The sequence below is a fragment of the Drosophila santomea genome, chromosome X (genome assembly GCF_016746245.2).
Source record: "Drosophila santomea strain STO CAGO 1482 chromosome X, Prin_Dsan_1.1, whole genome shotgun sequence".
Classification (NCBI taxonomy): domain Eukaryota; kingdom Metazoa; phylum Arthropoda; class Insecta; order Diptera; family Drosophilidae; genus Drosophila; species Drosophila santomea.
The window spans coordinates 21,698,922-21,722,629 of NC_053021.2; the positions used below are offsets into that span (position 1 = coordinate 21,698,922).

At 46.7% G+C, this 23,708-nt stretch overlaps 4 protein-coding genes across 4 annotated transcripts; 1 reads left to right on the forward strand and 3 right to left on the reverse strand.

The window, feature by feature from the left end:
- Positions 1-1,091: 1,091 nt before the first annotated feature.
- LOC122756541 lies at positions 1,092-1,958 on the reverse strand. The gene has a single exon (XM_044006596.1). It carries the CDS (start codon positions 1,956-1,958, stop codon positions 1,092-1,094), a length of 867 nt encoding a protein of 288 aa, XP_043862531.1.
- Positions 1,959-8,937: 6,979 nt separating this feature from the next.
- On the forward strand, positions 8,938-9,558 carry LOC122756542. Its single transcript, XM_044006597.1, has one exon. The coding sequence runs from the start codon at positions 8,938-8,940 to the stop codon at positions 9,556-9,558; it is 621 nt and encodes a 206-aa protein (XP_043862532.1).
- Positions 9,559-16,873: 7,315 nt separating this feature from the next.
- Positions 16,874-19,868, reverse strand: LOC122756543. The gene is made up of 3 exons (XM_044006598.1): positions 18,677-19,868; positions 17,148-17,619; positions 16,874-17,087 (listed from the first exon to the last, which is right to left on the reverse strand). Exons 1-3 carry the CDS (start codon positions 19,866-19,868, stop codon positions 16,874-16,876), a joined length of 1,878 nt encoding a protein of 625 aa, XP_043862533.1.
- Positions 19,869-20,180: 312 nt separating this feature from the next.
- On the reverse strand, positions 20,181-23,112 carry LOC122756544. Its single transcript, XM_044006599.1, has 2 exons — positions 21,038-23,112; positions 20,181-20,958 (listed from the first exon to the last, which is right to left on the reverse strand). The coding sequence occupies exons 1-2, from the start codon at positions 23,110-23,112 to the stop codon at positions 20,181-20,183; spliced, it is 2,853 nt and encodes a 950-aa protein (XP_043862534.1).
- Between the last annotated feature and the right edge of the window lie 596 nt (positions 23,113-23,708).

Sequence of the window (23,708 nt, forward strand, 5' to 3'; positions counted from 1 at the left end):
TGTCTGGAGGTGCTTCAAATGCTCCTCATGCGTTGTGGAGAACACGATGATGTCGTCCATATAGCATCCTACGAATGGAATGCCTCGAAGCAGGTTGTCCATGTGGCGCTGGAAGGTTTGCGCTGCATTGCGCAGTCCAGGTGGCATGCCGACGAATTCGAAAAGGCCGAACGGTGTAGTGACAGCTGTTTTTGGAATATCATCTGGCGCGACTGGGATCTGGTGGTAGGCACGCACCAAATCGATTGTGGAGAAAACCGAGCATCCATGCAGACGTTGAAGAATGTCTTCCCCATGGGGAATCGGGTAGCGATCTGGAATAGTGGAAGCATTAAGCTTACGATAATCACCAGTAGTGCGCCATTCGCTGCTCTTCTTGGGGACCAAATGAATAGGACTGGCCCATTGGCTGCTTGAGGGACGAATCACTCCTTGCTGGAGTAAGAGATCGAAGTCCCGGCGTGCCGCTTTTAATTTTTCGCCTGTCAGCCTTCTTGGCTTGTCGAAAACAGGTGGGCCAGTTGTTTGAATGTAATGCGCAACCTCATTATGAATGCTGGTTGCTAAAGGCGCATTAGGACGAGTGATCTGCACAAAGCGACTAAGAAGATTGGAGTACGGGCGATCTATTCCACTGGAACTTTGCACGTTGATTGTAGAAACGTTGTAAAGTTTTGCTTCTGCAACTTCTCCTTTGGTCGAAACAGCTTTTGAGGGATCCATAAGGCGTTTACCCTTGAGGTCGAGGATGAGGACGTGGTGCGTGAGGAAATCTGCTCCGATGATTGCTGATTGGACGTTCGCAACGACGAACGACCAGGTGAACTTACGCTGTAGGTTGAGACCAAAAGTTAGATTTAGCGTGCCGTATGTATCAATTATAGACGTGTTGGCCGCGAAGAGTTTGAAGTCGTCTTTGCGACGATGCATTCCCTTGATTATCGAAACAGGTATGAGTGAGATGACTGATCCGGAATCAATAAGGAATTTTATGTTGGTATTACGATCGATTATGTGAAGTCGGTACTCCTTTGAGAGGCGAGTGCTTGGAGATTTGCTGTCACCAGTCGCCTGAACAGATGACAGCTTCTTTAGTTTCCCTGCTGTGGCACCCAGGCACAGGGCGAGGAGCATTTTCGTGCATTTGGTCCGAATTTGGCATGATAAAAGCAGACACGTGGTGCTCGGAGTTGCTGCTCGTTGCGATCGGCTGGGCAAGAATGGCTGGAGGGCTGCATGTTCTGGAGACGAGTTAAAGAGGCCTTGATGGCAGCGATGTCGCGTTTCAAGTCGTCCACGACACTTGTGCCAGCTGCCGGCGGGTATTCGCGGGTGTTGCCTCTGAATTGTGCCGAGGAGGGCCCAGCAGCCATGACAAAAGAACCCAATTCCTCTTCCATGAGATCGTCAGTGAGTGCAGCTTGCGCTTCCAAAGTTGCTGAGCGTAGGAGCTTCAAACTCCGTTGTACGTGCTGCGGTAGCTGAGAGAGCCAGCGGACTCGCAAGGCGTCTGCAGACGCGCGACCGTCAGCAAGAGTTGTCATTTGCCGAAGGAGCTGCGAGGGCTTCTTGTCCCCAAGGTCAAGCTCCAGCAAAGCGCGCTGCAACTGTCTGTCCGGTGATTCCGTAAAGCGCTTGATGATAATCTCCTTCAGGTGCTCGTATTTGTTGACTTCCGAGGGTTGCACCAGAACATCAGATACTTCAGTCATTATATCAGCATCCAAAGCACTGATTAAATGGTAGTAGCGCGTGTTATCTGAAGAAATGCGGCTGCATTGAAATTGCGCTTCGATCTGCACAAACCATAACCGCGCATTTTGCTTCCAAAAAGGCGGTAGCTTGATGACGCCAACCGACTCGACGACAGGAATAACGGTGCCTGCGCTGTTGCCGCATTGAATTTCACCAGCGTCAGGCGAAGTTGGCTGTGCAGGCGAACAATCTCCGGTATTCATTTTGTTTATTGCGGGGTCACCAATATAGTAACTTAGGTAGTTACTGCTTTATTTAATTCGAAATACAATATAATGTTGACTTGATGCCGTAAGCTTGTTGCGCGGCGGGGTTGAAGTCCAGAGTGGCCAGTCTGACGATATCAGAAGATATCGTCATCCAGGAAAGGTCTTGGCGTTAGTACTTGTTTACGCCGTGTTGCCAGACTGGGTTTTAGTCTGGGCGCCACAGATGTATGACGTATCATGTATTAGGTATTATTTATTATTTTTTGTTTTATTATTTATTCTTTTTATTATTTTATTGTTTATTATTTATTCCTTTTATTATTTTATTGTTTATTATTTATTCCTTGTGCGCGGCCCGCGTCACAAGTCGTTAGATTCTTAAATTTGTTGGCAATATTTTGCTGTATTTATACCCGTTACTCGTAGAGTAAAAGGGTATACTAGATTCGTTGAAAAGTATGTAACAGGCAGAAGGAAGCGTTTCCGACCATATAAAGTATATATATTCTTGATCAGGATCAATAGCCGAGTCGATCTGGCCATGTCCGTCTGTCCGTCCGTCTGTCTGTCCGTCTGTCCGTCTGTCTGTCTGTCCGTCCGTATGAACGCTGTGATCTCAGGAACTACAAAAGCTAGAAAGTTGATATTAAGCATACAGACTCCAGAGACATAGAAGCAGCGCAAGTTTGTCGATTCATGTTGCCACGCCCACTCTAACGCCCACAAACCGCCCAAAACTGCCACGCCCACACTTTTGAAAAATGTTTTGATATTTTTTCATTTTTGTATTAGTCTTCTAAATTTCTATCGATTTGCCAAAAAACTTTCTGCCACCCCCACTATAACGCCCACAAACCGCCCAAAGCTGCTACGCCCACACTTTTGAAAAATGTTTTGATATTTTTTCATTTTTGTATTAGTCTTGTAAATTTCTACCGATTTGCCAAAAAACTTTCTGCCACGCCCACTATAACGCCTACAAACCGCCAAAAACTGTGTTTAAGACTCTCCTTCGCACTTCCACTAGCTGAGTAACGGGTATCAGATAGTCGGGGAACTCGACTATAGCGTTCTCTCTTGTTTTTGTTTGGAACGTCGCAATATCCAGTTGAATTATGAAAAATCTCGTCGGTATAAGCGGTTTGTCGCTAAAAGCAGAGACGTACTAACCGGAGGTCCTTTCATATAACTTTGTATGGGGACCAACCAAGCCATCGAGTTTCCGTCGCAATAACCGGACTGACATTACCTGACTGGCGGAGTCGTTATAACCGGATTGACCAACAAGGACAAAGATCCGTTATTTTGGAGGAACGTATTGTGGAGCGACGAAACAAAAATAAATAGGATGGGACCCGATGGAAAAACATTTGTGCGTCGTCCAAAAGTTCAAGCTCTCAATCCAAAGTACACAATGAAGTCCATAAAGCATGGAGGAGGCAGTATACATTGTTGGGGAGCATTTTCCTGGCACGGTGTGGGGCCGATCTTCCGAATCAATGGAATAATGGATCGATTCCAATATTTAGATATTTGGAGCCATATGCATTTGAAAACATGCCTGTTAAGTGGACATTTATGCATGATAACGACCCAAAGCATTCCTCAAAAATTGTGAAGAAGTGGTTGCAGGAGGAGAAAATAAAGGTTTTAGATTGGCCAGCACAAAGTCCAGACTTGAATCCAATCGAAAACCTTTGGAACGATGTGAAAGTGGCCATTTCTCAAAAAAAATTTAAAAATTTTGATGATTTGTGGATGGGTGTTGAAGAAGCCTGGAATTCTATCCCCAAGGATCGGCGCCAAAAGCTGGTGGAGAGTATGAGCAGCAGATGTGAAGCAGTACTCCGAAATAATGGTTACAGTACCAAGTACTAATACCAAGAACAAATTACCAATTCAAAATAATAATAGTTTTAATTTTATAACAATTTGAATTAATCTATGCCAATTATATGAGCAGGCAACTTTTGATTTTTTTTTGAATATTTGGAAAATATCTTTTGAAATTTTATGTTAATTTGAAATTTTTCTTTCTTATTTAAGAGCCCACAGCATAGACTTAAAAATGTCATTTCAGTTTGTTTCTTTTCATCAACATTTAATTAAAAAAAATTTTTTCGTGCCAATTATCCGCCCATATCTGTATATACTTAATTTGCGACTTTTCGCGGAAATTAAATTTTTAGGTAGCAACCTCTCAATAAGCAATGCGGCCCTCTTAGAAGTGTGGCGCACGCAATGGGTAGCTTGTGAAAAAACTGAGTGTTATAATCAAATTTAAGTGTGGGCATATCGACGAAAGCATTTATGAAATTGATAAAGCGCGCATGTTTCATGTTAATTTGTCGAAGAAATGGAAAATGTGCAATAGAAAGCTGGATAAATTTGCAGCAAAATACCCGGCATGGACGGAAGGCAATCTTAGCTTGAACATACTTGGAAATTCAAGCACAGCTGAGCCAGCACAAGCTGGTCGTCCAAAAACAACATTTGGGTTGAAAGAAGCAAGAGGGCAGAGAAAGCAACCAACCTCTCAAGACTCGAAAAACATAACCACGGATTATTGTTGCAAGCGTCGAGTATAGCTGCACGGAAGAATGGGGTCAACGATCTGGCTGCAGTACTAAAAATACTAGGCTTTAACCCAGCTAAAGCGAAGATAATTAGGAAGTGGATAAGCAAGCCCGTACAACATTCTGGTGCGCTCTACCGCTAAACAGGCTCTGGCCTTAATGTCAATATTCAAGTTACAGATACCGTAGCGAAAGTAAGCCTACAGATCTTTTAGATCATATAATAATTTTAAAGGTGTGTATAAGACTAGAAAAAAATTATAGTATCTCAAATAGATTGCGAGATATTAATTTACGCCAAAAAACATGTCCAATTCTTCATAGTGTGCCAGCCCTTTATCGAGTTCTTCAGCCTCCTGAGGACCTAAAGAGTCGTAGGACCCGGGCCTTAACACCGACAAGTAGACCGTGGTCAATCGCTCCACCCTAGACTGCAATGATGTGGAGCGGCAGGCGCACTAAAAAAACATTAGTCAGCAAAGGCAATAGAAATGAACACTTACTATCCTGGTTTATTATATTTACCACTGGGCGATCCTGCTGTAGAGCTGGCTGGTCGCTGTTGGTTGATGACTTCCATCCGATCGCTGCCGACTAGAGCTGGAAAAAACATCGGCGATACATCGATACATCGATGTTTTAAAATCTCGATGTTTCAGATGTTTTGAAAACATCGATGTATCGATGTATCGCTTAACCCATTACTATGCAGGGAAAGATCTTGGTAAGCTGAACACATTTTTTTTTTATCAATTCAATAAAATTAACTAAAATATATGATCAGATTTAACAGATTGTGATTAATATTGGTGCTGGCGGCATTTGGGATGGAGAAGATATTGAAAGAGCAGAACAGCAATGGTAAGTATACTATTTAGTTACAATTATATGATTTGTAATGTAAATTTTTGCCAATGTAGATGCCGGGAAAGACGAACAAAACGACGACGGCGAGGGTATGCTCCCAAATAAGAGGAAAAAATATGGGACATCTTCTGTTTGGATCTATTTTGACAAATCGGCTGATGGCAAGACAGCCAAATGTATTAAATGTGGCAAAACTTATCAAACAAGTGGGAATACGACCAACTTGTCTTGCCACATAAAGAGGATACATCCTAATTTAACAGTAAGTGATTTGCCACAAAGGCAACAGCCGTCAATTCTGTCATTCATTGAGAAAAAATATGAAAAATCGTCGAACCGAAAACAAACACTGGACAGTGCCTATGCTCCTACATTGCCTCAGACTTGCGCCCTTTTTCAGTGGTGGAAAATAAAGGCTAAAATGTAAATGTGATTTTATTTAAAAAAAAAATGACTGGATAAATTAATTAAAGTTATGTATCTTATTTACTTTTTATTTTATCAATTCAATTGTTATTTTATTTTAATTTTTTTTGTTTTTTCCTTTTCATGTTTTAGAAGTAAAAACTATAAGGAAACTATGCATCTCCAATAAAGCTTTTTTTTTATGAACAACTTGTATCCATTTGATTTATTTATGCGGAATAAAATACACTTTACAAAAAAGAAAAAACACTAAAAAGTTCAATGTATCGATACATCGATGTTTTTTTCTGAAAAACATCGAAACATCGATGTAGGTAAACATCGATGTTTTTCCAGCTCTACTGCCGACCACTGACTGAGTTCCCAGAGGCCAGCCGCCCGCTTTATATAGGGATTGGCTGGGTCCATCGATTTTGCTTGTGCTATCGATTTACCCGATTAAGTGTGGCCGGGTTTCTGGTCTAGTGTGGCCCGTGGCTCGTTTGGGCGCGCGCACGCGCCTTGTTCGAATTCGAACTAGGGCTGATTATGATGTACCATGTATTATGCAACGTGTTGTGGAATAATCGTTCCCCGTAAAGCATACGATTTTTTCGGCCTTTGAAACTCGAGTTTCTGACGGAATCTACAAATGTAATTCTTAGAGAAAATTTGCTAGTACAATAGGAAATAAAAAATGTAATATGCTGCAATAACAAACATAGGCGACTCCCTCTTCCGCGAGAAGTCATTTACCAAAAAAAATTTTAAAGGTGTGTATAAGACTAAAAAAAAATTATAGCATCTCAAATAGATTGCGAGATATTAATTTATCTCAAAAAACATGTCCAACTCCCCATAGTGTGCCAGCCCTTCATCGAGTTCTTCGGCCTCCTGAGGACCTAAGGAGTCGCAGAACCCGGGCCTAAACACCGACAAGTGGACCGTGGTCAATCGCTCCACCCTAGACTGCAATGATGTGGAGCGGCAGGTCCCTCAGTTCTGCGACAACATCGTGATAGAGCTGATGTCAATGAGGAAAGTGGGGAATTCATCGCCGAACGATGCCTTGAACTACGTTACTGCTTCTGGAAACTTCGATTCAGTTTTGATTGCTAGGACGTTTTTGGGTTTTCCAAATTCTTTGTTAATATTTTTTGGCTATTTACTCGAAATAGTAAAATTTTATGAAGTTAGAAAATTAAACATGAAAGAAAGTTGTTAAAAAAAAAGATGGCGGCTTCGCGACAACTGCATTGTTCAGCGAAAAAAACCCAAACGGCGAAAGTATATTGAGCTTTTTCTCTTGTCGCTTTTGAAACTCTGTCTCGCTGCAGCTACAACCTCCACTTCAATTCCGTAAATGATTAAACTTTAAACTTTTTATCAATCGCCGAGCCTAATAAAAATAATACATAACTAACTGCCGACGAAATTCATCATCCCAAAAACTTACCACTAGGGCTCAGCGCGGCGTATAGCGGTGGCTTACGTTTTACAACCTTGCTGACTTCCTCTTCTCGCCTCCCACGCTACTTATAGACAATTTATATTGGAAAAGGCCGATTGAGACGTCACACTGCTGAAGCCCAAGCCGAACCCGTGGGGATCTTTAGATAAGGTTGACAGTAACCAATGCTAGGACTGACGCTTCGCTCCTTATGCCACATTATCACCCTTTTAGATTTCGCCACCAGACCTAACGGTATTCAGCCAACTACAAGCTCTACAATTTTTTATGAAAATATGGAAAGCGTAAAACGCATTTGAAGATTACTTTTAAATTTACTTTTATAATACCCTAAAAAGAACCTAAAGTATAAACAAATAATTATTTTGCAAACGGTATCCGTGGGTGGAGCTTCTCGCGTCTGGATCCTCCGGCTGTAAACGGCTCCCTCGTGTTGTTATCGGACCCGAAAGTCGGGGGTAGGGGAATTGTTGTTAATGCTGGACCCTGAAGTCAGCAAAGACAATTGTTATTGTTGTTGGAGAGCAGAGAGAGTTGTTGTTGGACACCCAAGTCAGCAGAGAGAATTGTGGTTGGACCCTTAAGTCAGCAAGGACAATAGGAATGAACACTTACTATCCTGGTTTATTATATTTACCACTGGGAGATCCTGCTGTAGAGCTGGCTGGTCGCTGTTGGTTGATGACTTCCATCCGATCGCTGCCGACCACTGACTGAGTTCCCAGAGGCCAGCCGTCCGCTTTATATAGGGATTGGCTGGGTCTATCGATTTTGCTTGTGCTATCGATTTATCATTGATTTTGCTTGTGCTATCGATTTACCCGATTTGGTGTGGCCGGGTTTCTGGTTTAGTGTGGCCCGTGGCTCGTTTGGGCGCGCGCACGGGCCTTGTTCGAATTCTAGGGCTGGTTATGATGTATGATGTATCATGTATTAGGTATTATTTATTATTTGTTGTTTTATTATTTATTATTTTTATTATTTTATTGTTTATTATTTATTCCTTTTATTATTTTATTGTTTATTATTTATTCCTTATGCGCGGCCCGCGTCACAAGTCGTTAGATTCTTAAATTTGTTGGCAATATTTTGCTGTATTTTTTGTTTGGAACGTCGCAATATCCAGTTGAATTATGAAAAATCTCGTCGGTATAAGCGGTTTGTCGCTAAAAGCAGAGACGTACTAACCGGAGGTCCTTTCATATAACTGTGGCGCCCAGACTAAAACCCAGTCTGGCAACACGGCGTAAACAAGTACTAACGCCAAGACCTTTCCTGGATGACGATATCTTCTGATATCGTCAGACTGGCCACTCTGGACTTCAATCCCGCCGCGCAACAAGCTTACGGCATCAAGTCAACATTATATTGTATTTCGAATTAAATAAAGCAGTAACTACATAAGTTACTATATTGGTGACCCCGCAATAAACAAAATGAATACCGGAGATTGTTCGCCTGCACCGCCAACTTCGCCTGACGCTGGTGAAATTCAATGCGGCAACAGCGCAGGCACCGTTATTCCTGTCGTCGAGTCGGTTGGCGTCATCAAGGTTTATGGTTTGTGCAGATCGAAGCGCAATTTCAATGCAGCCGCATTTCTTCAGATAACACGCGCTACTACCATTTAATCAGTGCTTTGGATGCTGATATAATGACTGAAGTATCTGATGTTCTGGTGCAACCCTCGGAAGTCAACAAATACGAGCACCTGAAGGAGATTATCATCAAGCGCTTTACGGAATCACCGGACAGACAGTTGCAGCGCGCTTTGATGGAGCTTGACCTTGGGGACAAGAAGCCCTCGCAGCTCCTTCGGCAAATGACAACTCTTGCTGATGGTCGCGCGTCTGCAGACGCCTTGCGAGTCCGCTGGCTCTCTCAGCTATCGCAGCACGTACAACGGAGTTTGAAGCTCCTACGCTCAGCAACTTTGGAAGCGCAAGCTGCACTCGCTGACGATCTCATGGAAGAGGAATCGGGTTCTTTTGTCATGGCTGCTGGGCCCTCCTCGGCACAATTCAGAGGCAACACCCGCGAATACCCGCCGGCAGCTGGCACAAGTGTCGTGGACGACTTGAAACGCGACATCGCTGCCATCAAGGCCTCTTTAACTCGTCTCCAGAACATGCAGCTTTCCAGCCATTCTTGCCCAGCCGATCGCAACGAGCAGCAACTCCGAGCACCACGTGTCTGCTTTTATCATGCCAAATTCGGACCAAATGCACGAAAATGCTCCTCGCCCTGTGCCTGGGTGCCACAGCAGGGAAACTAAAGAAGCTGTCATCTGTTCAGGCGACTGGTGACAGCAAATCTCCAAGCACTCGCCTCTCAAAGGAGTACCGACTTCACATAATCGATCGTAATACCAACATAAAATTCCTTATTGATTCCGGATCAGTCATCTCACTCATACCTGTTTCGATAATCAAGGGAATGCATCGTCGCAAAGACGACTTCAAACTCTTCGCGGCCAACACGTCTATAATTGATACATACGGCACGCTAAATCTAACTTTTGGTCTCAACCTACAGCGTAAGTTCACCTGGTCGTTCGTCGTTGCGAACGTCCAATCAGCAATCATCGGAGCAGATTTCCTCACGCACCACGGCCTCATCCTCGACCTCAAGGGTAAACGCCTTATGGATCCCTCAAAAGCTGTTTCGACCAAAGGAGAAGTTGCAGAAGCAAAACTTTACAACGTTTCTACAATCAACGTGCAAAGTTCCAGTGGAATAGATCGCCCGTACTCCAATCTTCTTAGTCGCTTTGTGCAGATCACTCGTCCTAATGCGCCTTTAGCAACCCGCATTCATAATGAGGTTGCGCATTACATTCAAACAACTGGCCCACCTGTTTTCGACAAGCCAAGAAGGCTGACAGGCGAAAAATTAAAAGCGGCACGCCGGGACTTCGATCTCTTACTCCAGCAAGGAGTGATTCGTCCCTCCAGCAGCCAATGGGCCAGTCCTATTCATTTGGTCCCCAAGAAGAGCAGCGAATGGCGCTCTACTGGTGATTATCGTAAACTTAATGCTTCCACTATTCCAGATCGCTACCCGATTCCCCATGGGGAAGACATTCTTCAACGTCTGCATGGATGCTCGGTTTTCTCCACAATCGATTTGGTGCGTGCCTACCACCAGATCCCAGTCGCGCCAGATGATATTCCAAAAACAGCTGTCACTACACCGTTCGGCCTTTTCGAATTCGTCGGCATGCCACCTGGACTGCGCAATGCAGCGCAAACCTTCCAGCGCCACATGGACAACCTGCTTCGAGGCATTCCATTCGTAGGATGCTATATGGACGACATCATCGTGTTCTCCACAACGCATGAGGAGCATTTGAAGCACCTCCAGACAATCTTTGAGATTTTGCAGAGGAACCACCTGCAAATTAACCCTCAAAAGTGCCAATTTGGTAAAAGTGAGGTCATTTTCTTAGGGTTCCAAGTCAATGCGAGCGGATTCAAGCCCCCTGTTGAGCGCACGCAAGCAATCAACAGTTTTCCCAAGTCTCAAACTATCATGGAATTTCGCCGGTTTTTGGGAATGGTCAACTACTACCGACACCTCATCCCACACGCAGCTCAGGCTCAAATCCCGCTCACAGACTACCTAAAAGGCGCAACCAAAAATGACAAGCGCGAAATAGCCTGGACCGGCCCTGCGGAGGATGCATTCCAGGTCTGCAAGCAAGGAATTTTACGTGCCGTGTGCTTTTCGTTCCTTTCCCCATCGGCTCACCTCGCCCTTAAAACGGACGCCTCCGATACAGCGATCGGCGCTGCTAGTCGGCAACTAGTCGGCAAAGTTTGGCGTCCCATTGGGTTTTTCTCGCGGAAACTGTCTCCGGCAGAGCAAGGCTACAGCACGTATGATCGCGAGCTCCTGGCTATTTTCGCTGGTATCATCCATTTCAAGCACATTCTAGAGGGTCGTCCATTCATCATCCAAACCGACCATAAGCCACTACAATACGCCTTCAGGCAGAAAGCAAGCAAAGCATCGCCTCGACAACTCCGCCAATTGGATTTTATCTCCCAATTCTCAACGGAGATAGTGTACAATCCCGGGGAAAACAACGCAGTGGCAGACGCCCTCTCACGCATCAACACCATAAGCATGCCGTCTAGCTTCAGTGCTCAAGCGATATTCGAGGCCCAACAAATCGACGATGAAATGGCTGAGCTTCCTCAAACAACGTCCCTTGTTCTACAAATTAGGAACCTCGACAACCTAGACATCTGGTGTGACATCTCGAATGGACGCGAACGGCCATATTTACCCAAAAGTCTGAGACGCCAAGCTTTTGATGCAGTACATGGATTGGCGCATCCCAGCGGCCGTACAACTGCAAAGTTACTTAAGCAGCGGTTTGTCTGGCCAGGAATTAACCGTGATGCCACCCTCTGGTCCCGACAATGCGTTCCTTGCCAGCGGGCCAAAATCCATCGCCACACACGCAGCCCGGTGGAGAAGATCGATGTTCCTGACAATCGTTTCGAGCACATTCACGTCGATCTGATTGAGCTTCCCACTATCCGTAACTTACGCTACTGTCTTACCATCATCGACCGCTTCAGCAGATGGCCTGCAGCTATTCCACTATCCAACATCACCGCGGAGACTGTCGCGAAAGCTCTGTATACACAGTGGATCTGCATGTTTGGCTGTCCACTCACTATAACAACGGACCAGGGAACTCAATTCGAATCCTCATTGTTTGCTGAGCTGGGTAAACTAATTGGAGCCGAAAGGATACGTACAACTGCGTATCACCCTCAGTCAAACGGCATCGTGGAGAGATGGCACCGTACCCTCAAGGCCGCCCTGATGTGTAAATCTCACATAGCATGGCCGGATCTCCTGCCTACAGTTCTGTTGGGGCTGCGCTCGGCGTTTAAGGCGGACCTCCAGTCATCGCCAGCCGAAATGCTTTTTGGCACCACTATTCGTATCCCCAACGAATTTTTTGAGTCGCACACTCCAACCGCCTTCAGCAAGGATCACCGACTCACCGAGCAACTACGTCAACATATCAGGACAGCCCGACCTACTCCTGCGGCGCATCACGCTAAGCCACCTGTTTTCATTTGTAAGGACCTGAGAACTTGTACGCACGTCTTCAAGCGAGTGGCATCTGTTAAAAAACCACTCGAGCCGCCTTACACTGGACCTCATCGGGTAATACGCCGGGTTGATGACAAGTTCTACGTCATCAGCATTCATGGACAAGAGAAGGCCATATCAGTCGACCTCCTCAAGCCTGCCTTCATAGCTGAATCTGACGCTAGCGAAGACCACCACGAGGATCCACCGCCTGACCAACAGATTTCGCAGCCACCTACGCCACCGAGCCATGCACCTGCAGCTCCAGAATTTATACCGTTACCTTCACCACCTGGCGAAGTCACTGGAGGGGGAGTAGATGTGGCGCCCAGACTAAAACCCAGTCTGGCAACACGGCGTAAACAAGTACTAACGCCAAGACTTTTCCTGGATGACGATATCTTCTGATATCGTCAGACTGGCCACTCTGGACTTCAACCCCGCCGCGCAACAAGCTTACGGCATCAAGTCAACATTATATTGTATTTCGAATTAAATAAAGCAGTAACTACATAAGTTACTATATAACTTTGTATGGGGACCAACCAAGCCATCGAGTTTCCGTCGCAATAACCGGACTGACATTACCTGACTGGCGGAGTCGTTATAACCGGATTGACCAACAAGGACAAAGATCCGTTATTTTGGAGGAACGTATTGTGGAGCGACGAAACAAAAATAAATAGGATGGGACCCGATGGAAAAACATTTGTGCGTCGTCCAAAAGTTCAAGCTCTCAATCCAAAGTACACAATGAAGTCCATAAAGCATGGAGGAGGCAGTATACATTGTTGGGGAGCATTTTCCTGGCACGGTGTGGGGCCGATCTTCCGAATCAATGGAATACGGCATCGATTCCAATATTTAGATATTTGGAGCCATATGCATTTGAAAACATGCCTGTTAAGTGGACATTTATGCATGATAACGACCCAAAGCATTCCTCAAAAATTGTGAAGAAGTGGTTGCAGGAGGAGAAAATAAAGGTTTTAGATTGGCCAGCACAAAGTCCAGACTTGAGCCAAATCGAAAACCTTTGGAACGATGTAAAAGTGGCCATTTCTCAAAAAAAATTTAAAAATTTTTATGATTTGTGGGAGGGTGTTCAAGAAGCCTGGAATTCTATCCCCAAGGATCGGCGCCAAAAGCTGGTGGAGAGTATGAGCAGCAGATGTGAAGCAGTACTCCGAAATAATGGTTACAGTACCAAGTACTAATACCAAGAACAAATTACCAATTCAAAATAATAATAGTTTTAATTTTATAACAATTTAAATTAATCTATGCCAATTATATGAGCAGGCAACTTTTGATTTTTTTTTGAATATTTTGAAAATATCTTTTGAAATTTTATGTTAATTTGACATTTTTCTTTCTTATTTAAGAGCCCACAGCATAGACTTAAAAATGTCATTTCAGTTTGTTTCTTTCATCAACATTTAATTTGTAAACATCCCATTTTGAACCGCGCGCCTTAGTGTAACCAAATTGTATAATGTTACGATATCGATATAAAGTGTTATCGATCTAAATAGAATGAAGGTAGATTATAAGAATAAAGAAAGAAGGTCATATTTGATTTTGGAGAAAAACGACCGACGCGCAAATAAAATAGCGAAAAGAAAAATCAAATAAAATAAAAGCAATCCAACGTTAAATTCTTATAAAATAAAACCTGGAGTACTACAAATCAGGTGTGGGGTTCGCCCAAAGTAATATTTCGGCTTGAGAATGAAGTATTCAGTCATTCTTAATCTGACAATGGAGAAGCTTGCAAAATGGCTTTCCGAGACGCGAGTGCCGTTGACCGGTGAGGAGACCATTCACCAGCTGCGGGGAATGGTAAAGGCTATGGTGGTAGACCAGGATAATGCCATAAAAGAAGGCGGAGAGCCGATCGGAGCGGATGGCGTGGCTGATGACGTGGCGGAGAGCGTCGCTGAAAGCGTCGCTGTGAGCGTGGCAGAGAGCGTCGCGGGAAGAGAGAGTGAGCAGGAGGAGCGGGTGTCGGACGAGTTGACCGAAATTACGAAGCAGATGACGTTGTATACAGCACGAAAGGATCTCGCGGAGTTGAAAGCGAAGGTTGCCGCCTTGGAAGGCAATTCGCTGGACCGCAAGCCCGTGGTTGAGATCAGAGACCTTGAGGCTAATTTACGAAAATTTTCGGGAGACGACAACATGTCTGTGCACGCATGGATTCGTGACTTCGAGCTGGCTGCAGTTATGTACGGACTGTACAGCTCTCAACGTTGGACACTGGGAAGTCGAATGCTGGAGGGATCGGCTCGCTCATACATTATGCTCGAAAAACCGGCTACTTGGAATGAGCTAAGTGAGAGTCTGCGAAAAACTTTTGGTTTCCAAATGACGAATCACCAGGTGGCAAAGTAGTTGCAGAGCCGTTCTATTCGTGTGAATGAATCGCTGCTGCAATATTTCATTGCGATGCGTCATATTGCCGAGCAAGGGACCTTTGAGGACGTGGACATCGTAAAATACATCGTAGATGGTCTGCAGGACCATACCGGATGTGCAGCTCCATTATATTACTGTGCTTCCCTCGAAGAGCTGCGTGAGAAGATGATGAGATACCAGATGGTACAGACGGAGAACAGGCGAAGGACACCAGTTACACCATTGAGGCAGGTGACTGTAGCGAAACCTGCACATGCTGGAGGAGATGTCGGGAGCATAAGGTGCTTCAATTGCCGAGCGATGGGGCACTTCAGCAGCCAGTGTAAGAAACCGAAGCGCCCGGAAGGCGCTTGCTTCCGCTGTTTCGAGACTGGGCATCATTATCGACGGTGCCCGAAGCGTTTGCAAGCGGCTGCCCCTTGTAATGACGACGTGCTAGACGAGAAGGAAGACGACGACGATTCAACTGGCGGAAATCCTTATATTCAATTAGTAAGCATACGATTACTTACTAAAGAGGGGTGCATTGATATTGATAACATTTTGACTTCTGGTGTCGTTGTTGTTGCTGTTGCGGCTGCTGCTGATAATTTCCTCCAGAAATGAAAAAGTCACGGGATCGACTTAAGATTCGCACTTTATTACAGCACTTGTAAATTAAGACTAACTTAAAACTAACATTGGGAGTACCGCGGGACCGCGGAGTGGTGAATAGAGCGAGAGGAGAGAAGGAGAGCGCGAGGAGAGAAGGAAAGCGCGAGCAGCGATGCTTGCGAGCCGTGGAGGAGCTTTACACTGCTTACACTGCCGCTCAATTGTTTGCGCCCTTCTGGCGTGAACATTCTCCCCCCCCCCTTGCGTATGCAAAGGTATCCCTGGCCGGCTAGACAGCAGGATCCGCTCTTCATTCCGTGCACGCTCCAGAAACGGTCCATCCGAACACCGTGTTCTGCGCGACGGGCAACCCATCCTCAATCTTTAGGAACCCCGGTTTGATCAGATTGGCATATACATCTGATCCCAACACGAGGGAGATGGTGGCCGGCCGGTGGAAGCGCTCGTCCGCGAGACGAACACCGTCAAACTTGGCCCTTGCGGCGTCGCTCAGAGCTCGGATGGGTGTCCGGATCCTTAGGCTGGGTTCGATCTTCAGGACGACGTTGAGTCGGAAGGTGCTTGTTCGGGACCGGAGTGTCACCGAGCAGACCTCGTCGTCTCCCAGCCGTGTGATGAGCAGCCGGAACGCAGCCGCCAACGACCGGTCGATGCTGCTCACCGGCATGCATGGGTCGATCATGGCCCCGGTCTCGAAAGTCTTCGAGCCCGTGTCCAGCACGACGACGGCTGTAGGCAGGATGGGGACAGCCTTCTGCTGCCCCGTTGCCACCGACGGAGACCTTCGGACCGGTCGATGCTGCTCACCGGCATGCATGGGTCGATCATGGCCCCGGTCTCGAAAGTCTTCGAGCCCGTGTCCAGCACGACGACGGCTGTAGGCAGGATGGGGACAGCCTTCTGCTGCCCCGTTGCCACCGACGGAGACGCGACGGAGACCTTCGGACGCGTGCGATTGTTGGCGACTGGGGCTGGTGGCGGAGTGCGGGAAATCCGGACCGGACGAGGTGCAGCGGGGTGGCGCTCCCTGCGCGTCGGAGCTGGTAGCGCTGCCGGGGTCGTAGCGGGGAGGACCTCGTGCATGTGGAGTAGTGTGTGGTGGTCTCCTCCACACTTCTTGCATCCGTCTTGGCTGCGGCAGTCTCCTCCTGAGTGCTGATGGGCGAGGCAGTTCGAGCAGTACTTATTAATAAGTACTGCCCGAAGGCGCTTTTCAGCGCTCAGTTTGTGGAACCTCTTGCACTTCCGAAGAGGATGGATTCCAGAGCAGACTCGGCAGCGGTAGGATTTAATACCTCGAGTACGTCTGCTCTCCAACGACTGGGTGGCACGAGGACGAGGAGCCATTATTTTAGGAAGTGAGTAGTAAGTCTGCCAATAAAAGAAATAAAAAGCTTAGTATGAGCCGACTACTATTTGGGCCCCGGAATGGGGGAAGTGCCCTAATCCCTAGGAACGGAGGACTCTTTGTCCTCCATCGGTAGAAGAATAACCTTGTGGACAGGGCGTTTTATGGTGCCGCGAGACGTACGGATCTCAACGACTCGAATGCGGTCGTCGGCTCCTGGAAAGGCAGAAACGATTCTGCCGAGCCGCCATTCGTTCGGTGGTAGATTGTCCTCCTTGACAACTACCATATCGTCGGCTTGGAGGTTCCTGGTCGGAAATTGCCATTTGTTTCGTTTATGGAGTTCTTTAAGATACTCCTCTTTCCACCGTGCACTAAACTGCTGATGTTGTGCCTTGAGGTGTTGCCATCGATTTATTATCGACTTGGCTTCGCCCTTTATCTCGGGTTCCGCCGTGGAAAGCAACGGCCCTCCAATAAGGAAATGGCCTGGTGTGAGGGCCAGCAAATCTGAGGGATCTTCGGACATAGGGGAGAGGGGTCTAGAGTTGAGGCAAGCCTCAATCTTAGCGAGAAGCGTCGCCAGCTCCTCAAATGTGTATTTGCGGGCTGACGTTGATTTAAGGAACAGGGTTTTGAAGCTTTTCACCCCTGCTTCCCACAAACCCCCCATATGTGGAGCCCCTGGTGGGATGAACCGCCATACGAGTCCCTGATGGCTATATGCATCAGTCACGGACTCTTTGGTAGCTCGGAGAAAGTCCCTGGAAATCAAAGTTGCCGCCCCCACAAAGGTCTTACCATTATCCGAATGGACCCGCTGAGGACAACCGCGCCTTGCTACGAAACGAGCAAAGGCCGCTAGAAATTTCTCGGTTGTTAGATCGGAAGTGGGTTCCAAATGGATAGCCTTCGTGGAAAAGCACACAAACACACAAACATATCCCTTCGTTATGAGACACGCTCTCCCTGTATAATTATACCCGTTACTCGTAGAGTAAAAGGGTATACTAGATTCGTTGAAAAGTATGTAACAGGCAGAAGGAAGCGTTTCCGACCATATAAAGTATATATATTCTGGATCAGGATCAATAGCCGAGTCGATCTGGCCATGTCCGTCTGTCCGTCCGTCTGTCCGTCTGTCTGTCCGTATGAACGTCGAGATCTCAGGAACTACAAAAGCTAGAAAGTTGAGATTAAGCATACAGACTCCCAAGACATAGAAGCAGCGCAAGTTTGTCGATTCATGTTGCCACGCTCACTCTAACGCCCACAAACCGCCCAAAACTGCCACGCCCACACTTTTGAAAAATGTTTTAATATTTTTCAATTTTTGTATTGGTCTTCTAAATTTCTATCGATTTGCAAAAAAAACTTTTTGCCACGCCCACTCTAACGCCCACAAACCGCCCAAAGCTGCCACGCCCACACTTTTGAAAAATGTTTTGATATTTTTTCATTTTTATATTGGTCTTTAAAATTTCTATCGATTTGCCAAAAAACTTTTTGCCACGCCCACTCTAACGCCCACAAACCGCCCAAAGCTGCCACGCCAACACTTTTGAAAAATGTTTTGATATTTTTTCATTTTTGAATTAGTCTTGTAAATTTCTATCGATTTGCAAAAAAAACTTTTTGCCACGCCCACCCTAACGCCCACAAATTGCCAAAAACTGTCAGTGTTTAAGACTCTCCTTCGCACTTCCAACAGCTGAGTAACGGGTATCAGATAGTCGGGGAACTCGACTATAGCGTTCTCTCTTGTTTTTTATTTCGAAAGGGCCGGCATAGTCGACCCCCGTGTAGGTGAACGCCCTCGAGAAGGAGACTCTATTTGTCGGGAAATCGCCCATCAGCTGTGTTTGGAGTCTCTTCTTGTAAATCGTGCAAATCTTACACGGATTGACCACAGCCTTCACCAGATTCTTGATTTTAGGAATCCAATACTTCGATCGGATCAGGCGTACGATCAATTGACTACCGCCCTGAAGAGTAATCTGGTGGGTAAATTGGACGATGAGACGCGACAGTCTACAGTCATAGGGGAGAATAATCGGATGACGTTCATCATATTGCAGGGTTTTGGAGGCAGTGAGACGGCCGCACGCCCTTAAAAGGCCGTGTTGGTGAATGAACGGGAACAAATTCACCAAAGGACTTGACACTGGAAGAGGCTTTTTCTCGGTCAAATGCTGAAGCTCTTGGCCATATGCTCTGCGCTGCGCAATGGAGGTCAGAGTTCGTTCTGCCTCCCGGATCTCTTCACTTGTAGGGCGTGAATTGGGCAAGAACGAACCTTTGCGGCAGCGTTTAAGGAAGCGTTGAACATAGACCAGAACTCGCAGGGCCTTGTCCAATTTGGAGAAACGTTCGAGAAAGTCGATGGACGGGGCCTTGACAAAATGCACTTTGACCGCGCGCTGTTCTAGCTCTGTCACTGGAAGAGTGTCGCTTTGTGCTGGCCATAGCTCTCGTGGCCCTTGCAGCCACTCTGGTCCGTGCCACCAGAGATGGTTTTCTGCCAATTCATGTAGGGATACGCCTCGACTGGCTAGATCGGCGGAGTTTTGTTCTGAGCGAACGTGTGCCCAACAGTCGACTGGCGTCGCCTGCGTGATCTTGGCAACTCTGTTGGCCACAAATGTGGTCCAGTTGCACGCAGGCTTTCGTAGCCAGGCTAAGACGATTGTGGAATCTGTCCAGCAGCGGATATCTGAACTGGCGGAGGGCATGTGCGGAAGGATTGCTGTCACCATTTCGGTTAACAGCACGGCACCACAGAGCTCTAGCCGAGGAAGGGAGACGGTTTTTACCGGGGCCACTCGTGTTTTGGCTGTAAGCAGGCGAGTCAGGATCTTTTGCCCCATCTCGACGCGGATGTATATAGCCGCTCCATAGGCTCTCTGAGACGCGTCACAGAAACCGTGGTGCTCTATGATTACCTCAGGCTGGTACCAGATCCATCTCGGAACGCGGATCTGGTTGAGGTCGGAATACTCGTCTAAAAACGATTGCCACCGCTGACTCATTTCAGTGGGAAGCTTATCGTCCCAGCCTAAGTTCTGCAACCAAATCTCCTGCATGAACATTTTTGAACGGATTATGAACGGCGCGAGCCACCCGGCAGGATCGAACAACCTAGCGATTTGGGACAAAACTTCTCGCTTTGTATAGGAGGGTTCCGCAACTATTTCGGGGGGAACGAAATAGAATTCGTCGGACTTTGCCCTCCACCGAATACCGAGCGTCTAGGCCGTGCTTTCGCCATCGATGTCGAGGAACTCGCTATGAAGGAGGTGTTCGGCCGGGACGTCTTTAAGGACGCTTTTGTGGTTCGAGGTCCACTTTCTTAGCGGAAACCCGGAGGCACTTAGGGCTGCTTGCAACTCTCGAATCGAACTTTAGGCTTCGTTTACGGAATTCGCCCCTGCCAGAACGTCGTCGACGTACATGTGCTGCTGGATGATGCGGCTGGCATTTGGAAATGGCACTTGGATATCCTCTGCCAGCTGTTGCAAGATTCGAATGGCGAGGAAGGGGGCGCAGTTGACCCCGAAGGTAACTGTTTTTAGTTCAAAGTCTCGGATGTCTCCTTCCTTGTTTCGGAACAGAATTCTTTGAAACGGGGTATGCTTTGGATCGACCCAGATCTGACGATACATTTTCGTAATGTCTGCACTGAAGACGTATTGAAAATAACGCCATTTCAGGACCTGGATCGTTAGATCGAATTGTAGGACTGGACCAGCATGAAGGATATCATTTAAGCTGGTCCCATTTGCCGACGGACTTGAAGCGTTGAATACAACGCGAAGCTTTGTAGTGGTGCTTTCGGGCTTAACTACCGCGTGATGAGGAAGATGATACGAGGGAGAATTGTGAGTCGGCGGAACTTCTTTCATATGACCCAGATCCAGGTACTCCTGGATCACGCTGTCATATTGCTCTTTTAAGGGAAAGTCTCTTTTTAAACGATTTTCGTTTCTAAGAAACTGAGCTAACGCAATGGATCTTGAATATCCTAAATCGGATCCGGTATTCTCGGGGTCCCGGAACGGGAGCGTCACCACGTACCTCCCGCTTGCGTCTTTTGTTGTTGTTTGGAGGAAGTTCCTTTCACAATAGGAGTCCGACTCTTTTACCATCTTTACTGGTAGATCCTCCACCTCCCAGAACTTGCTGAGAAGCGTGTCGAGCGAATCAGGGTCGCCTATTTGGTGCACCTGGGTCGTGAAGGATGCGACCCGTTTCGGCTTACCCTTGGAAATCGGCAAATCCGCAAATATTTTGTTGGGTGCCATCCATCATTATGGATGGTAGAATGTCAGCCCCGATCAGTACATCAATTTGAGAGCTCTCAAAAAAGGTAGGATCTGCCCAGCGGAGTGCGGGCAGGTCCTTCAAAGAATTCCGAGGGATCGGATAGGAGGGCAGTTTGCCTGAGAGCTCCGGAAGGACGTACGCTTCAGTGTCTAACTGTAGACCTGGCTTAGTAGGAGAGCGAAACCCGAAGTGACACAGCTTCGAGGATTTCGCGGAGACGGAATGATTTAACCCGGAGACTTGGGTCTGGGTGTTGCGGAATGGCAACTTGATGAGGTTGAACAGGCGTTCTGAAATGAACGTCGCCTCGGATCCCGAGTCGATTAAGGCTCGGGCTCGGTAGTTCGTCCCCAAATGGCACACGTCAATGATCGCTGTTCTCAGTAGGACGGCTGAAGTGCCGGACGCGAAAAAAGTTTGCACCGCTGAGGTGCTTGCCGATGCATTTCTGCTGGAGGGTCTCGGAGGTTGCTGTGTAGGGGGCGAGGTTGAGGAACTCGCATTTTCGGAATTTGGGGGGCTGCGGTGCAGCAGCGTATGGTGCCTGCCCTTACATGTAAAGCAGCTGTGTGTGCTTGTGCAGTCGCGTAGCTGGTGACCTCTGGCAAAACAATTCAGACATAGCTGCTTCTTTTTTATATAGCCGGAGCGCGAGTCAACAGACATTTGAAGAAAACGCGGGCACAATCTGACCGGATGGTTCTCCTTAGAACATAAGTCACACCCTTTCTGTTTGGTGCTGACCTTTGTCTCGAAGGATTGAAGCCTTTTTGGAACTGCCTGAGTCGGTTTCATATCTTCGATGGCTTCCAATGTCCGATACCTTTCGCTCAGGAAGGCATTCATTTCTTCCCAAGCTGGGATCTCGGATTTGGCAGTTAGCGACTGTTCCCATAAGGACAGGGTCTGCTTGGGCAGTTTGCTCGCGCAAAGGAAAACCAAGAGACAATCCCAGTTTTCTGTGGATACCTGGGAATGCGCTAGTGCTGTTAAACACCCCTGAATCGTGGATTGTAGCTCTTTTAGAGCATGACCAGATTCTTGCGAAATTGAACTCAAGTTAAAAAGGAGCTTGAGCTGGCTGTTGACTAAAAGTCGCTTGTTTTGGAACCGATCTCGAAGCGCCTCCCACGCTGAAGCAAAACCATCATTCGCGAGAGGAGATTTCGCCACGATGGCTTTCGCTTCGCCACTTGTTTTCGTTAGGAGATGGAATAGCTTCTCGACCGGAGTCAGCCTGGGGTTGTTTACGTAAATTGCCGTGAATAGGTCCCGGAAAGTGGGCCATCGGAGGTAGTCGCCATCGAAGACTTCCGTGTCGCATGGAGGTAAGCGGCAGCCGGACGAAATTAGCGGCTGAGAGGGTGCTTGCGCGACTTGAGCCGTTGCTTTGTCGATTGTTTCGCCAATTTGTGCTGCACATGACTCGTATACTGAGTAGCAGTAGTCATATTTGGCCTGGAGAATAGACACTGTGTCGAGGGATCCTTCTTGGGCCATTAGGTCAGAGCATGTTTCGTACTCTCTTTCCACTTTGTCCCATAAGGCTCGCACCTGTTGCAGACGGACTTGTAACGTGTGTAGGGACGGAGAGGCTTGATCAGGAGTGTTGATCTTCGCTTCGAAAAGGCTTACGCGATCGCTGACGGCGATGAATTTATGCAACGCTGCGGTTGCGGGCGTTGGCTGCTCAGAGGATGCCATTTTCTTTGTGGTAGAGCGTGTGACGCGGAGGAAATCAGTCCCGACAGCGGAGGGACTCTCGGATTTTCTCGATAAAGAAGACTCACTAGACGCTCGCGTCACTGGTCGGGAAATGACAATCCTAGGAGTTGTCTTCGAACTGGTCGATGGCAAAACCTTTGCTTTCGGAGTGGAAGTCGCGGTTTTGACCCTGGGACTAACGGACTTGGGTGCTGGCTTACCGCGAGTGGATAGCGGAGATTGCGGGTTGAACTTTTGTTCTTTTCCAGGTGCGGGTGTCTTTTTCTTGTCTCCCTCTAGGGGCATGCTCAGCTATGCCCTAGGAGAAGGAAGTCAAGAAGGCCTGCCCGCCGCAAAAAATGTGGAATCGAAAAAGAACCAGACACAGAGAGCACCCAAATCTGGATGGACAAAGAATCCCGTCGGAATTCGGGAGAAAGTTGCAATTGGGATCTGGAAACAATAGCTCAAATTTATAAAAAAAACTATGAATTGCAATTTCTAGAAAAATAGCTAAAAAAAGCTACCAGCTGGAGTCTGGATAATAGCCAATGATTTATAAAAAATCGCTACCGATTGGAAATCCCGAAAAAAAAATAGCTAATATAGAAAATAGCTATAAATTGGAATTTATGGAAAAAATAGCTAAATAATAGCTACCAGATGCAGTCTGGGTAATAGCCAATAATTTAAAAAAATCGCTACCGATTTGAGATCCCGAAAAAAATAGCTAATATATAGAAAATAGCTATAAATTTGAATTTATGGAAAAAAATAGCTAAAAAAATAGCTAACAGATGGAGTCTGGGTAATAGCCAATAATTTATAAAAAATCGCTACCGACTTGAAATCCCGAAAAAAATAGCTAATATAGAAAATAGCTATAAATTCGAATTTATGGA